This window comes from Atta colombica, unplaced genomic scaffold (assembly GCF_001594045.1).
Source record: "Atta colombica isolate Treedump-2 unplaced genomic scaffold, Acol1.0 scaffold33, whole genome shotgun sequence".
NCBI classification, from domain to species: domain Eukaryota; kingdom Metazoa; phylum Arthropoda; class Insecta; order Hymenoptera; family Formicidae; genus Atta; species Atta colombica.
The window spans coordinates 1,372,607-1,387,816 of record NW_017259437.1 but is presented as its reverse complement, the minus strand read 5'-3'; the positions used below and the strand labels follow the sequence as shown (position 1 = coordinate 1,387,816).

Genomic DNA, 15,210 nt, shown 5'->3' with positions numbered 1-15,210 from the left:
AAAATAATGTTACAGGAATAATTATTATGAGATATAATGCATAAATATAAAATATACGTAATCTAATAAATATCCTTGTGCAATACAGCAGACAATATAACTATTACAAATGAATAAATACCTAACTATTACAAATGAAAAAAATGAATAATAAAATAGAAAAAAGTTATGAGTGAGATGAAAAGACTTCCGTTCAAAATTAAATGGAAGTTCTTAACATTTGAATATTCATTTATTCATTTACGGTGTGTGTTTTAACAGTAAAAGCAGCATACTAAAAAAAAGCCCCTTTCAAATAAATTAACTCTAACAAAAGCATGTAAGTAAAATAGTACAAAGAATCGTATTTAAATATATAGGTATCTCTACTTTTTTGTATTTCCATTTAAATTATCTTCTCGACAATATCATGCTCGAATCAATTTCAGATAATCTAAGTTTTAATTCACATTAATTTGCTGATTGCTGACGCACGTTATGTTATAAGAAAAATTTCTTTTGATTTTACGTCAGATGTTAGAGTGCCGTTCTACTTGGTACATGCGGCCTTGATACAATGTCGCAAGTTTAAGCTTTCAGGAAGTAGCGAACCAAACTCTGTACACGAGAAACACACTACCGCGAAAGAGAAATGATAACCTCGAGAAACGGAAGATAACGAAGCAGATATCTTCAAAGGATATCTTGGAAGCATCCTTCGCGAACTTCACGAAGTACTCTAGATAAAACACTCGGGGTCTCTTGCCACTTGGAATTCTGCACTCTATCACTTTCGAGGACTATTTACCACTTTGTGAATTGGAAAGGTTCAGCCTCATGCATTAAAGTAAAGCGTTGAAGAACATTCTATCGACTTAAAATGACAGAGGTTACCATAGAAAAGATTCTTATCTTTCTGCGAACAAATATATTGTTTAAACATAATTTTACGTTTTCTATATTTAGACATCGAAATTTAATTATGAGAGAAATGTTCTAATGCTCTTGAATATTAAAATCTATAATAGATTAAACATTATAAACATTATATTTAATATTTATAATCTAATATTCTTAAAAAATCATCAAAATCTATAAAAATTTCGAGATTAATATTTTTATATAAGATACATTAAATTGAATTCAATTTTATAAAATTAGTGTCTATTTTTCTACAGTCACGCATGTTATTTCATAAATAATTCAATGCTTGTATCTAAGTTCAAATTCCAAACATAATTGCCAAATATAGCACATAATTACCAGCAACTAGTTCTTTTAAATGTATGTATAATATACTCAGTAGTTAAAACTCGTTTTCAATAACCCATGACACCAATGTACTCTCTAAATCTGAATCAGTGGATAGTCATTAATTACCCACTGACATAGTTGGCACTGATAATCAACTAAACTGAAGTTCAACTAAAAAAGGAAGAATGTTTGAGCATTATATAACTAAAATATTGATATCTGTACGTTAATTTCAATTTTTCGATACTATATTCATTGACTTTAAACATTAAAACAAGGTTAATTAGATCACATAATAAAGATTAGCTATATTAGGGATCTCACATTTAATTTACTAATTACCAATAGCATACTTGGCACTGATGTCAGTGATTATCCTGATTCAGATTTATCATGCTTTATTAATTTACATTTTAATAATATCAAATAAAAAATGTGTGATACTTCAATCAGAATAATTTATTAATTTTATAATACATTATTGTAATATAATCTCATTGAAATAATGATTTTTAAATCTGAGTAATAATTAAATCTTTATAATTGAATCAATCCAGCCATTAAATATATTATATTATTTAAAAAAATAATAAATTTAAAGGGTAGAAAAATATAAAATACATTTTTATGAATCAAGCGAGAAATTTGTTATAGAGATCCCTTTTATTGTAATTTCTCGTAAGTAAACTTCCAAAATCTGTGATGTAAGCTTAATTTATGATTCATTTTCGAAGTTTATAACTTATTTGCGTGATTACTGTTGTGCCACGATCGTAGTCTCGACGTCATTGTCTGACTAAAGTATATCCTACTCCCACTACGTAGATAGGTATACCGATGGGAACAGGTGGCGATCGGTCTGCAGGTACAATAATACTTCTTCGTCAGTCAGTGCGCAAACGAGAAAGTGAAGACCCAGTACCGGTCGTCGATAGAACATCTCACACAAGATTAACAATCGCTCTCGACACGGTCTAGCGAGTGCCGAAACTTAGCATCCAGTATGTGATTCCGCGCAATCGCGTGTATGCCGAATCTTTTCTCGTGTGTAAAGCTTTTTCTTTATCGGTAAACGCGGAGTTGGACTTCATCGAATTTATTCGAGGGATTATTGATCATCTCAAAAATCAAATTTCTTATCGAGAAAAAACGTGCAAGGAACAAGAATCGTTATCGGCAGCATCAGCTCGTGTTTTACCGCTGTTCTCATTGTGTCAGCTATTTAAGGGCCATTTGGAAATCCGTGAGTTATCTGGTTAATTTATCTAATGTCACATCGCGTGCGCCAACGATACCAAGTGTCTTTCACGTCATGTGTCAAGTAGGGACTCTTGTGTGACCACAAGATGTTCGCTCGGCGAAAAAGAATACAAATCGATAATCTCAGTGATCTGATATTTCATTTGAGTTTCTCAGATTTATTTCTAACAAAAAATGCACTTTTGTTTTAAATAAAATTATCATTCAAAAATCTACCATACCTACGAAAAAAATCTTTATGTTATTTAATCTTGACCCCAATTTTAATGAATTAGACTCGGTGCAATTAGTCATGGTAGTAGACCTTGTTCACGGTATCCAGGCTACGTGAAATTGCATAATCATTGTTTTCGCCAGTGACGTCTAGAGACACGAGTCGCAGAGAACCAAGGTTGTAACGTTTCTTATTTAGGAACAGATAAAAAAGATCTATACGATGATTCATTCAAGCTGTCATAACCATAAACACACCGGCTATTCGAATTTATTTCTTCTATATCCGGTATAATCAATTGTACGATTTTTCTTCGTTAAGTTTGCAATTTTAACTCGATTATGCTGAATAAGGGAAGCAAGGGAATACTATGTTAACGCGAATTTTTCCAGTTGAGCGCAGTGTAATAGAAAAAAAGATAAAGTTGTGTTGAGAATGAGCACAATTTTTCTTTTGTTAATATATGAAACTATTATATTTACATGAAACTATTCATTTAACAAATTATTATATGTATATTTTGAAAAACTTTTGCGTCACAATCTATTTTAATGTCAATAAAAAGAATAAATGAAAGAAAAAGTAATTAATTACTATACATCCTAAATTGTTCTATTTAATTTTCTTATACATGGCTAACGTAAGTCCTTTAATACGCAAGATTATGTATCTTTATTGCGCAGTTTCATTTTATAAATGCCATGATATAAGACAGGTGCGTCTCGACCCGTGAAGTCATATGGAGACAACCGACTTCGTCGTCGGTCGGATGTTAACCATCGACTGTTCACACTGCGGAACTTCTTCCGGCCTGGTCACATAGAATATTCTCGTCGCATTTCACTACGCGCAAACCCTTGGTCATTTCTTTGCGTGGTGCTGCCTGAATGCAGGTGCAATGATAGAGACTATTATTGACCGGAAATCATGACTGATTTTAATTCTATCGCAGCTTGCACACAGAATAAACGCTCGATGTGCAAAAATGTCTGTTGCAACGTTTAATGTGCGTATAATAAAGCATTTTTATCTTTTTCCCAGCTTACAATATTATATTTATACATTCTGAAACCTTGATACAACGAGCACAGCCAACAGGATACATTTGTACCGTAGTTTGTTCCATTTATCCTACATCAAAGCAAAATTTAGTTCGTTTTAAAAAAGTAGAAGCTAGAGATATTTGTTTTTTCTTTTGCTTGATACATCAGAAATAAATTTATTCTACACAAGAAAATGTTATTTCTCTTGTATCGAGAGCATTTTATATTCCATGCTTTCAATCGGTTTTTATAAAGATGGTATATGTAGGTACGATTATCGTTTTTCTAAATTGACGACATAATATTTTCCGTGTATAATCGATGTAGTTTTTATTCATGCACATTTAATCGATAACTTGATTGCGCAGTTTGAATATTTATTTCCGTGCTCGTACAAAAAGATTACTTCGACAGTTAATATTAATTGTTTTTTTTTTCAAATCGGAGCAATTTGAAGTCCTTTCCGAACTTCGCAAGCACATGCAGATCAGTTTTAAATTTATAAGCGTCGTTGAGTTTATGAGTAATTAGAGTAACAAGATAAGCACTGATTGGTCACAATTCGAGCGTGTCCTATCACGCTATCGATAACCAATCATTACTCGTGAAGACATGAAAAGAAGTAAAGCTATTACTATATTAGAGAAAATGATTACATCGCAAGAAAATTTCAATCATATATAAAATTATTTTCAATCATTATAAAAAAAAAATTCGTAAAAAGTTTTAAATAATATTCTACAATTAACGTGATAATAAAAAATGCTGTAGTTAACAGAGTTTCTTTGTTCTATTAAATCGAAAATCGATTCCACGAAATATTTCTATAAGAGTACAAAAAAGTCGAACTTTACCACGATGACATGTAAAACTTATATGATGGAAAAAAACGAAGAAAAAAGTAAGTCCCACCCGAGACCGATCTTTCTGCACGTACGTACATTGAAAACAACGTGCAAAGTTACCCGAGATAACTCGTGATAATCTTACGTAACTAAGCTCCGTGTTCAGACGAACACAATAAGACGATATGCCGTTTGCATTCGGACTTCAAGGATTCATGTTCGTTAAGACGGGCAGTCGGCCGAAAGGACACGTCCGTTTTTAGTACGGATATTCAAGTGGAAAAAATCGCATACGTATTGTACGTAGACATGCCATGTCATATCACGATTCATAAAAGATTTTTGGAATCTAAAAAGATACACGCAACGGCAGATCATTCGTATCTCAATTTCATTCTGTACCTTATGTTATAATGCAAGATTTTCCGAAAGAGATTTTCACACACATCCTTCTACTTCTGAATTTTGTCAGCATGTTTCTTTTAGCATCAATTAAATATTTTGTTAGCGTGTATACAGAATATATACATAAAGAGATAATTATAGGGGAGAGCTGGCCGTCATACGGAATTAATTAATCCAAAAAGCTTCTTGTTTGTTGTCAATAAATTCTGATGTTTGTTATTTCCACAGACAATAATGAAATGGCGCATGAATTTTTCGCTATTGGTTAAAGAGATTGATTACGCAAGTAATATTTAGAGCATACTTGAGTATTAAGTAAGCAAATCATAACAAGTTAACCATAACAACTTTATTTTCGTATCAACTTTATATTCGTATATAAATAAGCTTTATGTAATATCGTTATCTTTTTAATAAAGGAAAATATTAAAAAATTAATTAATTAAATAGATAAAAAAATTAAAATTAACGTTTATGTATTGAAACAATTTAATTAATATATTTTAATTAAATCGTCACAATATTTTAATTAAAACAAACTTGTAAGCTATTTTTCCATGCATAGTTCAAAAATTTTATATTATTATTTTCAAAAAGAAACAATAAGAACTTATCTCCAGATCTGGAATTAAAAACACTGTGTAATATGGGAAACAAGAAATATAATGTAAATATAGTGAACCTGACATAAACATAGTTTCCGTTTTACCTTCGCATATAAATAAAATTCATCGGCGAAAAATTCATGAATTTACTACAGAAAGTGTGTAAATAGGAGCAAGGCGAGCGATTTAATACCACAATTCGAGTAATAAAAGCGTTAGTAGAAGGATACAAACTTTTAGCTTTTTATTTTATAATGTCACACAAAGAATTTAAAAAAAAATTAAAAGATGTTATATTTTCTTCTTTTAACATCTTCAAAGTAAACTGAAAAAATAAGTATCAGAGGAAAGGACGTGGAAATAAAAAATTGATTTATTTACTCAAACGTGCATTGATTAAATATATATTAGATACCAATTTGTCAGCTTCATTACAGCACTTATTATGGAAATTCGCACGTCGCGCGCATGTTATATCATTTTTTAATATCCGATATAAATAACTTACTTGTTAAATAAAAACATGAAATATAAAATACCTAACATATATTGTAATAAGATGTTTAATTATATTTACTGTATACCATTATTAAGAATGCATCCATATGCACAGTCGGATACGATAAATCACGGCAATCATCAAGAAAATGGGAGATATAGAGTTATACTGTGCAATAAAAAAGCAATAATCTTTTAAATAGGATAAAAATACTAAAATGCTAAATCTCATCTTAAAAGATTGTTGAAATAATGAATTATAACATTTTTTCCTATGAAACAAGGAAATTCGTTGTTCATAGAGGAACTCGAAAACGTTCTCGTAAACATAAAAGACTCGCCATTGTACTATTATACCTTTTTCCCTCGATGTTTTAATGTAGAAAACAGAAATTTTTCCGGGTTCGCCCAACTCACTGATTCGCATGCTGATAATTTTCCACGATACGTTGTTGATGCTATAATTCATTCATAAAAGAAGAAATGAATATATGCGTCGATACATCTACGTGTTAATGAATATTGTCACCTGAGCCACATATAGTAATTAATGGGATATTAAACTTACGCCACTTTAAGTCGTCTGTTGTGTCAATAAAGAGCGCTCACAAGTTTATTAGTTGTTAAATATACAGCGATTGCATTACTGCTTCGTAAAGATTATTCATCATGCAAAAAATATCATAAGGATATGCATATTTATATTGAATATTTTAGTAATAATAATACGGATTGCTTAAAAGCATACAAGTTAATTAATAGGTCTTGGATATCTTCATCTTCTAGATTTCCCCTGAATAAGAACTCAATTTAGAGCAATTATATAGTGTTTTAATTAATTTTCAATATATGAAATCTATCTTAGTAATTAAGCTTCTAATAAAAATTCCATTAAACAGTACGAGCATTTAATTAAATACAAAATTAACTTAAAGAATATAGGAGCGGTATATATTCGCAGTGAAAGTTCAAGATTAATTTGTTCGCAAGTCCACTTGATTTTCAAAACTTTCGAATTAAGTTATGCAACTTTTTAATTAAGCTTCTAAACTTGATGTTTTTATTGTGGTAAAAGTAACTTAAATTTCCCTGAGGATTAGTAACAGAGAGAAAGTACTCTCTGATACAGCCTGTACAATGCAAAATACGTCAATTATGTATTGTACCCGGTAGAAACCTGTCACAATGTATGATTTTATTATTGCGTTTCCTATGATTTAAAACTGTTACCACGCAATTGCGCGATTTTAATTGCAGAGAAGGCAGCCGCTACGACTCTCACTCGGCACAGTCGACACAGGATCGCAGGAAGCTGCTGAAACGTACGAGGAGTCTTGCAGTAATATCGGAAGACGATTCTCGACAGGATCGAGAAGCGGTGCATTTTCGGTTAGGCCAGTCGACTTTTGATTTGCCCAGAAGACATCAATTAATCCCGAGGGCTAAGCTAATCGATCGGAATTCTCTCAAGGACAGGTTAGCTCTTTTATCAAGAGAAAGATCGCAATTCGACCACGTTCTTGATCTATTCTTTAATTAATTTAATTAATTTAATTAAGATACTACTATGTGAAAAATGAAGATAATAACAGTTGAAAAGACTATTTTATTTAATAGCTGTTTTTAACAAGATTAATATTAGATAATATCGCGGAACAAAAGTTCGTAACATTACTTCGTTTGTATCACATCTATATATTCTTAAAAAATATTGAAAAAAATTAGTAATTAATATTTGATAAAGCAAAATTTCAGTTTTAAGACTGTTTTTTGAATTGTAGTACGATAAATTTTTAACAGAGTTACGAACAATCGAAGTTAAAATGCTTCTTTTATTTAATTCGAATAATTCAGTAACAAAAAAAATCTTAGAAATATTTTAAAGAAATAATGATTTTTAGAGAAAACTTTGCTTTCACGTTAAAAAGTCGAAAATTTTTGCAAGACATTTTTTTGGACACGTGACAGGTCTGCAGAATAAAAAGAAAATTTTCGATTTTGTCCAGCTCGTAGTTTTCTATATATGTAAAAGTTATCAAACTCACAGAAATTCAAAAGATATTTAATGACTTTACAGAGAGATTTTATAAGCTTTCCTTTTTTTAAATTTATATTTTTAACAAAGTTACATCTATTTGAATTTTGGAAATTCATATTGCTACGAATTTTTGTTCCAACCCAGTATATTAACCAATTAATTTGAAAATTATTCTTTTCTAAAGTATTTGAGACAACAGATCATTTTAATGAATAAAAATTTTGGCACATTTTTTAACAATCTATTTCATAATAATCTCAATATCTCAACAGGAGAACAATAAACAATTAATCTCCAACAAAGCCAATTATGATAGTTGAATCTCTTCACATGCAACAAATTTGATCTCTTCGCTCTGAACTTGCATTATTCACTTGCAATGATTGGTAAATTATTATTGCAAACATCATAGATACAGAAACTCGATCGATCAGCAAGAATCAACGTTCTTCAACAAAATACTAGAAGGACTTGAAGTTCCTTTCAAAGTAACATAAGAACTTCACAAAGAAACTTTATTTATTGAAATATGATTCTAACTTGATATCTCTTCGTTACAGAATCAAATCGAACAGTTAAACAATGGGAAAATAACTTTTTGTTTTTGTCACCTATTTACGGTCCAATGGAGGCAATCTAATTTGATGCATACCATCATTGGCGAATAAAAAAATTTATTGTATTTTAAACATATTTTGTATAATGTCAAAGTGATTGAGATTTTATAGGGCAATAATTAATTGAGATAGAAATATTTAAAATAATTTTGCGATTCTATATATTAAAAGTTCTTTTAAATAAGTTCGAAATCAATTACTATGATAACGAGCAAGTGGATTTAATAAAGTTATTTTTTTAATTTAATAAAATTAAAATAAAATTAAAAAATCTGTTCAATATTCTTCCATTTCATTTTATCCGCTAATATTACTAGCATATAGATTCGATAAGCCCAGATAAATTATTGAAGTCATAATGACTTACACAGATGCTCTTTTCAATCATGATTTATATTACTTACATTTTACATGCGCTTTCAAGTTATACAAATGCAAATTTTATTCAAGAGCAATCAGTCAAAAAGTTTTCCACTTTGTTCCAGACTCTCTAAGAGTCAGCAGCATCTGTCAGATTCTTACGAGAGATTCAACGAGACAAAATCTTATCATTCGCGATCGACGTGCGGCCTTTACTCGATTTCATCGGGTCTCGAGTCTCTTCCAGATCCATTGTCTTATACTCGCAAAAATCATATCGATCCTGATCGACTGAACATTCTTGACTGGCCGGATCCTCCAAGGCGGTATCGCAGCGTGCAAAATTTGGATACTGTAAGCGGATTGGTTGACATCGTCGAAGATAATTGGCCTATTGAAGGCAATCGAAGTATCGATTGCATATATACGCAGGTAAAATACTTGCCGATAAAAAATTATAAAACTGATAATTTACTTCATGCGAAAAAAAAACATCTCTCATTCGAGCTTTTGTTCAAGAAAATTAATAAATTGTTCAATCAATCAAGATTAGCTTTAATCATTGAGTTCATTTGAAAAATAACATAATGTGTTTAATTATTGGTTTAATTATTGATTTGGTAATATTATAAATTGCGGTACATATGAACTTATAACTTAATTTATAATATGATGAAGTATATTACAATGATGAAGTATATTACAATGTATTAGAATGTATATTAGAATACATATCTATACAGAATACATATCTATACAAAATATACAGAATGTATATTATAATATTGTACATATTCGAATTTAAATGTCAAAACTTCGGGAGTGTGTATATTCATGAGCGGATCGATAATCTAAGAAAAAATCCTTTAGAGATATGCTCGTTTTTTACATTTAAATTTGGAACTATACATTAGAAGCTAATAAAATTTCCAATTATTAATTTGATTAAAGTTTACTTATAATGATGTATCGTCTTTGAGATCAGCCGTGCTGGGACTTCTCAATATATTAGCAGAATTAAGAACTTTGTTGCCAACATTAATTAAAATGATAGAGATCATTATATAGTGGTCCAGTTTCCTATGTCGTTATTATCTTTAACAACTGCTTAATTAAACTTTAACTGGATATCAGGAAATGAAAGATTGATTTTCCACAAATTTAATTTTTGGTAAAACAATATTTTTCTGTGAGATCCATAAAACTAAAATAAAGATCGAATTATATTACTTGTGAACTCTTATTAAACTTTGTTAAATAACAAAAATTACAATCGAGGGAACGGTAATTGAATTAAGAGTCGACTCTTTCAAATTTCACTGCGTTTATATTACAAAAACATTTTCTTATAATAAAAAATTCACCTTATAAGAAAATTAATTTCCCTGAAAATTGATTGGATGACAAAACTTTCTATAGAAAAGAATGTATGAAAAGCAACGTGCTTATAGATGTGCTTTCCTATTTAGGTGAAGCGCAAGCATAAGGAACATCGAAGTTTAGACAGCATCCTCTTCGAAGATGATGGAGAATTGGAATATTTCGATGTACTGAATTTGTTACCTCTCTCTAACATACAGTTGGAATATAACGAGACTGATTTGTCGAGTAACGATAATTTCACACATAAAAAAATACAAGATTTGCGAGATTTAAGAGTACTAGAGTATAACGAACCGAATGAGGTTTCGCCGACGAGGAGCAGCAACGCTACAGACGAGGAGAAGTGTAAAGAGCATGAGGTGAACGAGGATAATCTCGCTCGAGGCGGCGAATCTGAGAAAAAGCTGTGTGACAATCTTGATTCCGAAGGAACGTCTAAGAGGATAGATTCAAACCGGCGGCAGCATCGAGAAACTGACGAGAGTTTCGGAGCAGATTCAGAGATTAACTTAGTGAATCAGTTCGCGGATCAGTACTCCCCCTCTTCATCTAAGACCGATCATAGGGGAACTGATGTTGAAAATTTTGTGATTTCCTGTGAGGAAGAAGACCAGAAGATCGAGGAGATAGAGGACTACAAATCGATCTGGATTTCAAACGAAAATCAAAATAAAATGTCACGAAGACCGCAAGTTCTTAAAGTCGTCGACAATGATGTCACCAGGAGACGCCATCGGCGCTCTGTCGTGGAGATTGATGCCATCGTCGAGGACATGCCAAAAGATAAAAGATCGCAGGAGATTACGGAGGAAGTAAACGAGCGTCTTAATGCCTCTATAATTACATTGAATGTGAATGAGAAGGACGAAGGCCATGGAAGGAAAGCGAAAGTTAGTATGACATACGATGGAATATTTCGACTAAGGAAAGAAATGTTTAATTATATTTCTTTATCTCAATAAATGATTCTATTGGATTGGAACAGAAATTATGTAGTAATGCTACGAATTTCAACCAGCTGCAACTTTGTTAAAAATAAATGAAATTTAAATTTAAAAATAGAATTTTAAAGCATAAATCTCTACTTTCTAGAACTCATTACGTCATTTGAGTTTCTGTTTAATAATTTTTACATGTTGAAAACTATGAACTGGGTAAAAAGAGAAATTTTCTTTTCAACTTGTTATATACTTGCAAAAATTTTTATTTTCTAACGTGAAAGCTTAAAGTTTTCCCTACAAAATCATTTTTTTATGTAAGATTTTTGTGTTATCAAACTATCATGGATTAAATAAAAGGAAACTTAAATTATTCAATTTTAATTGTTCATTAACTGCATTAAAAATCATACCGCAATTCAAAAGACATAGTCTTAAAGCTGAAACTTTGCTTTATCGAATAGTGTAACTGCTAAATTTAAAAAAAAATATTTTTAAAAAATATGTAAACATGATAAATAAAGTGCTTCAAACTTTTATTCTTCTAATCATAGAACTTTAGTTCCAACTCAATATTATTGTTCATGACACTAAAAATTTTCAAAAATTTTCATTCTTGAGAATGTAAAAACATAACGAAGAAATACCAAAAAGACAATTATAATTTTCTACAATATATAAAAAAACAATATCTTCTTTAGAGAAGTACAAAGCAGAAATTCGGAATTCCTCGCACGCTGGAATATTAATTAGTTTCTGCAACTTTGCAATTTATGACTTTAATATCTACATTTTCATAATAGTTTTTATTCAATTAAAAACTCGTTTGCGTTAAGTAATTTATAATGTCGTCAATTTCTAAAACGGTTCACTTGAATATTTCACTGCCTAATTTTCTCCCTCAAATTTTCCATTAATAAAAACTGACATCGGAAATGGGGCAGGAACGCATTATATCAATTGATAAATTAATTTTGCAGGAAGCTACGACGCCGGAAAATGTGGAAAATGGAGCAGTGGTAGACGATGGGAAAAGCTTTTTGGAGCGGAAAAGTACCGAGAAGGAGACAGCGCGAAATAAGCAAAACGAAGGCAGATTCGAGAGAATCGTAAAGGAGACATCCAACATTCTCGGCAAGGCATGCAGTGTTGTAAAGGGCAGCTTGGGTTTCGAGGCGAGATCAGAAAGCTCCGATCTTGGTCTCGGTTCCGAATCCGGTGGTAGCGATTCTCGCCGAAGATCGGTAGACGATGGTATCGAGGATGACCGGCCTTCAAGAAAAGTAGAAAATTCCAATAATTCCGCCACACTAAGAACAGACGACAGTAAAAAATTGCACACTAATCTCACCAGATCTAGGAGTTGCGTGGATTCTATAGAGTGCCAGGATGACGGTCAGGAATTCGATCACGTGCGCTACAAGATCGTAAAGTCGCATATGTTCAGCAAGAACATATTCAATACCGCTCGAGGCGACGTTACATACGAAGGATTGATGCAATATCTACGCGAATATTCGTTCCAAGAATTGTTGATGGATAATAACGTCGTCATTATTGAGCCGGTTCGCGCCGAGACGATAGAGCGAAAATCATCACCGTTGACCAGAACAGAACCCAAGTGCAAGATCGCCGGTGCGATACAGAAGAAGACGGAGAACCACGAGAAAAATGGCGAACGATCTGAGAGTGACAGCACTGCTAAAAGTTCTAAGCAATCATCCATTAAAAAGCATTTCTTTTATCAACCTATACGAGTGAACCGTGAGCTGATTGACGAAGAGCTACCGGATCCGGATACCGTCAGAAACGTGAGACGCATGTTCGAGAACACTCTCGAAAAAAAGAAAATAAGCGATGTTGAATTCTCCAAAGATGACAAGACTAGGAGGAGCGTCAGCATGAAGGATTTGACTAGCATTGACAACAATCGATACGATGAAATATCCGACAAGACATGCGAAGAATCCAGGTAGCGTAATATTGAATGTCATCGACAATAAAACTTTTATTATTCATAATGCGGATGTGAGTGTTTTGACTATAAATATACCTTATAGACCAACTGTTTAAGTACGTTAGTTGAAGCGGATGAATTAAACGAGATGACGGTACTCTAGATAAATCAACCCGATAACGTTATGTTTAATGAGATGGCAAATGGTGATGAAGTTTACGTTGGAACGTTTGTGTGTTAAATAGTTCTTATTCGCGATTAAGAGAATAGCGTTTCCTAAATCGAAATTTCATTACAGGCGAGAGTTCTAAATAAAAAAGTAAGTCATTTGATACATAAATTAAAATTTATGTATCAACTAATATATAAGTTAAAGCTTTAAAATTATCCATTTATTCTTCAATCGTTCGTGAACAGCTGCCATAATCAATATATTATGTTCAGATCTAGATGTTCCAGCAGAGCGAAAGATCTCACAAGACTCTTCGAGACCAAGTCCGCGTCATCGACCATTTCTATAGCCAAGGAGGAAATCGGAAGCCCACGATGCGAATCGAAAACGAAAATCCTCGCGCAAAGTTTCGAAGCTAGAAGCGGAAACACGTCACCAAGTGACTCTAATTGTTCTAAGAACAAAGTCGATCGTTATCATCATCATCATCATCATCATCATCATCATCAAAACTGGGATTCCGGCAGCGTGAGTTCCGGCGTGTCCAGCGATTATCCTGACACTGATCCCGGGAGTGGTGCCCATTGTACATCGTCCGATGACGAAGATGTGAATTGTAACGATGATAATGCAGATGCGAGCGGTCCGGGGCATTACGTGTCTCAAGACGTACTGCGAAAGATCCGCGAATGCGGCACTTCTGTAACTTACTATGGCGGAAAAGTGGTTAATATGCACAATGGGCCATTAGTTTCGCCGTTGATCGGCAATGGCTTCAAGCAAATCGACGAATCGAATGATTATGTAAAGTTCAAATTGGTGAAGAGCAACTCTTGTGATAGTAGACTGGAGTTAACTGGTAGATTCGTCGAAGGACAATCGTTACGTCGCAATCGGGGTAGATGTGCCGATCTCAGACAAAGTACTATCGCAGAAACACCCAGCATCGAGATCACATCGATCGATAATAGGCAAAAAGATGAGGTACAGAAGGACGAGGATATTGAGCAAATTAAACAGATGAAGAGGGAACCTCCGATGGTAATTAGTCTGGAGCCAAAAAAAGAAGATTCCAAGGAATCGAGAAAGATCTTCAAAGCTGACTTTAAACTGGGTGATCTGGACGACTCGAGATCCAATTATCCGAGTAGATTTATGCCAAGCGCATTGACAAGATGGGAAGTGAATTCAAGCTGGAAAGTCGGTAATGATTTCGGGAAAATGGAATTCGAAGAGTTTGAGGTGCTCGAAGATAGTCTCAATGGAATCAGTGAGCAAAACAAATACACGCAAGCATCCTGAACGAAGAATTTCTTGTATAATATTTATTTCTGTTATGTCATTGGAACGAAGGATAATAGGAGATATAATGTCGCTGTTATTTTTAATGTAAATCGCTATTATTTTTAATGAAATTGCATAAAGATATTTTTTGGTATTATTGAAACTTTCTTTTGTGAAAAAAAATAGTCAGTTTTGGAAAGATAATTTTTAATCGCAATCAAATAAACATTGCTAGAAATAAAATAAAAAATTTTCTAGCGAATGTTTCTAACAGCAAATAATGAAAATCTTGTAAGAATATACATTGATATAGTCACAGTAATTTATTGGATACATAAGTACTATCATTCAATTAGTT

At 32.3% G+C, this 15,210-nt stretch overlaps 1 protein-coding gene across 1 annotated transcript; it reads left to right on the top strand.

Moving 5' to 3' along the window:
• The first annotated feature begins 4,608 nt into the window (after nt 1-4,608).
• LOC108690465 (ERC protein 2) lies at nt 4,609-14,915 on the top strand. Its single transcript, XM_018197770.1, has 7 exons — nt 4,609-4,651; nt 4,762-4,894; nt 7,361-7,579; nt 9,244-9,550; nt 10,588-11,391; nt 12,420-13,411; nt 13,841-14,915. Exons 1-7 carry the CDS (start codon nt 4,609-4,611, stop codon nt 14,868-14,870), a joined length of 3,528 nt encoding a protein of 1,175 aa, XP_018053259.1. The 3' UTR covers nt 14,871-14,915.
• The last annotated feature ends 295 nt before the right edge of the window (nt 14,916-15,210 follow it).

Bases quoted from the DNA above. Each gene is read 5' to 3' on its own strand.
- LOC108690465 (XM_018197770.1), top strand. From the start codon at position 4,609: ATGACATGTAAAACTTATATGATGGAAAAAAACGAAGAAAAAA. The intron at 7,580-9,243 runs GTTAGCTCTTTT...ACTTTGTTCCAG, and splicing joins CGGAATTCTCTCAAGGACAG to ACTCTCTAAGAGTCAGCAGC. The intron at 9,551-10,587 runs GTAAAATACTTG...TTTCCTATTTAG, and splicing joins TCGATTGCATATATACGCAG to GTGAAGCGCAAGCATAAGGA.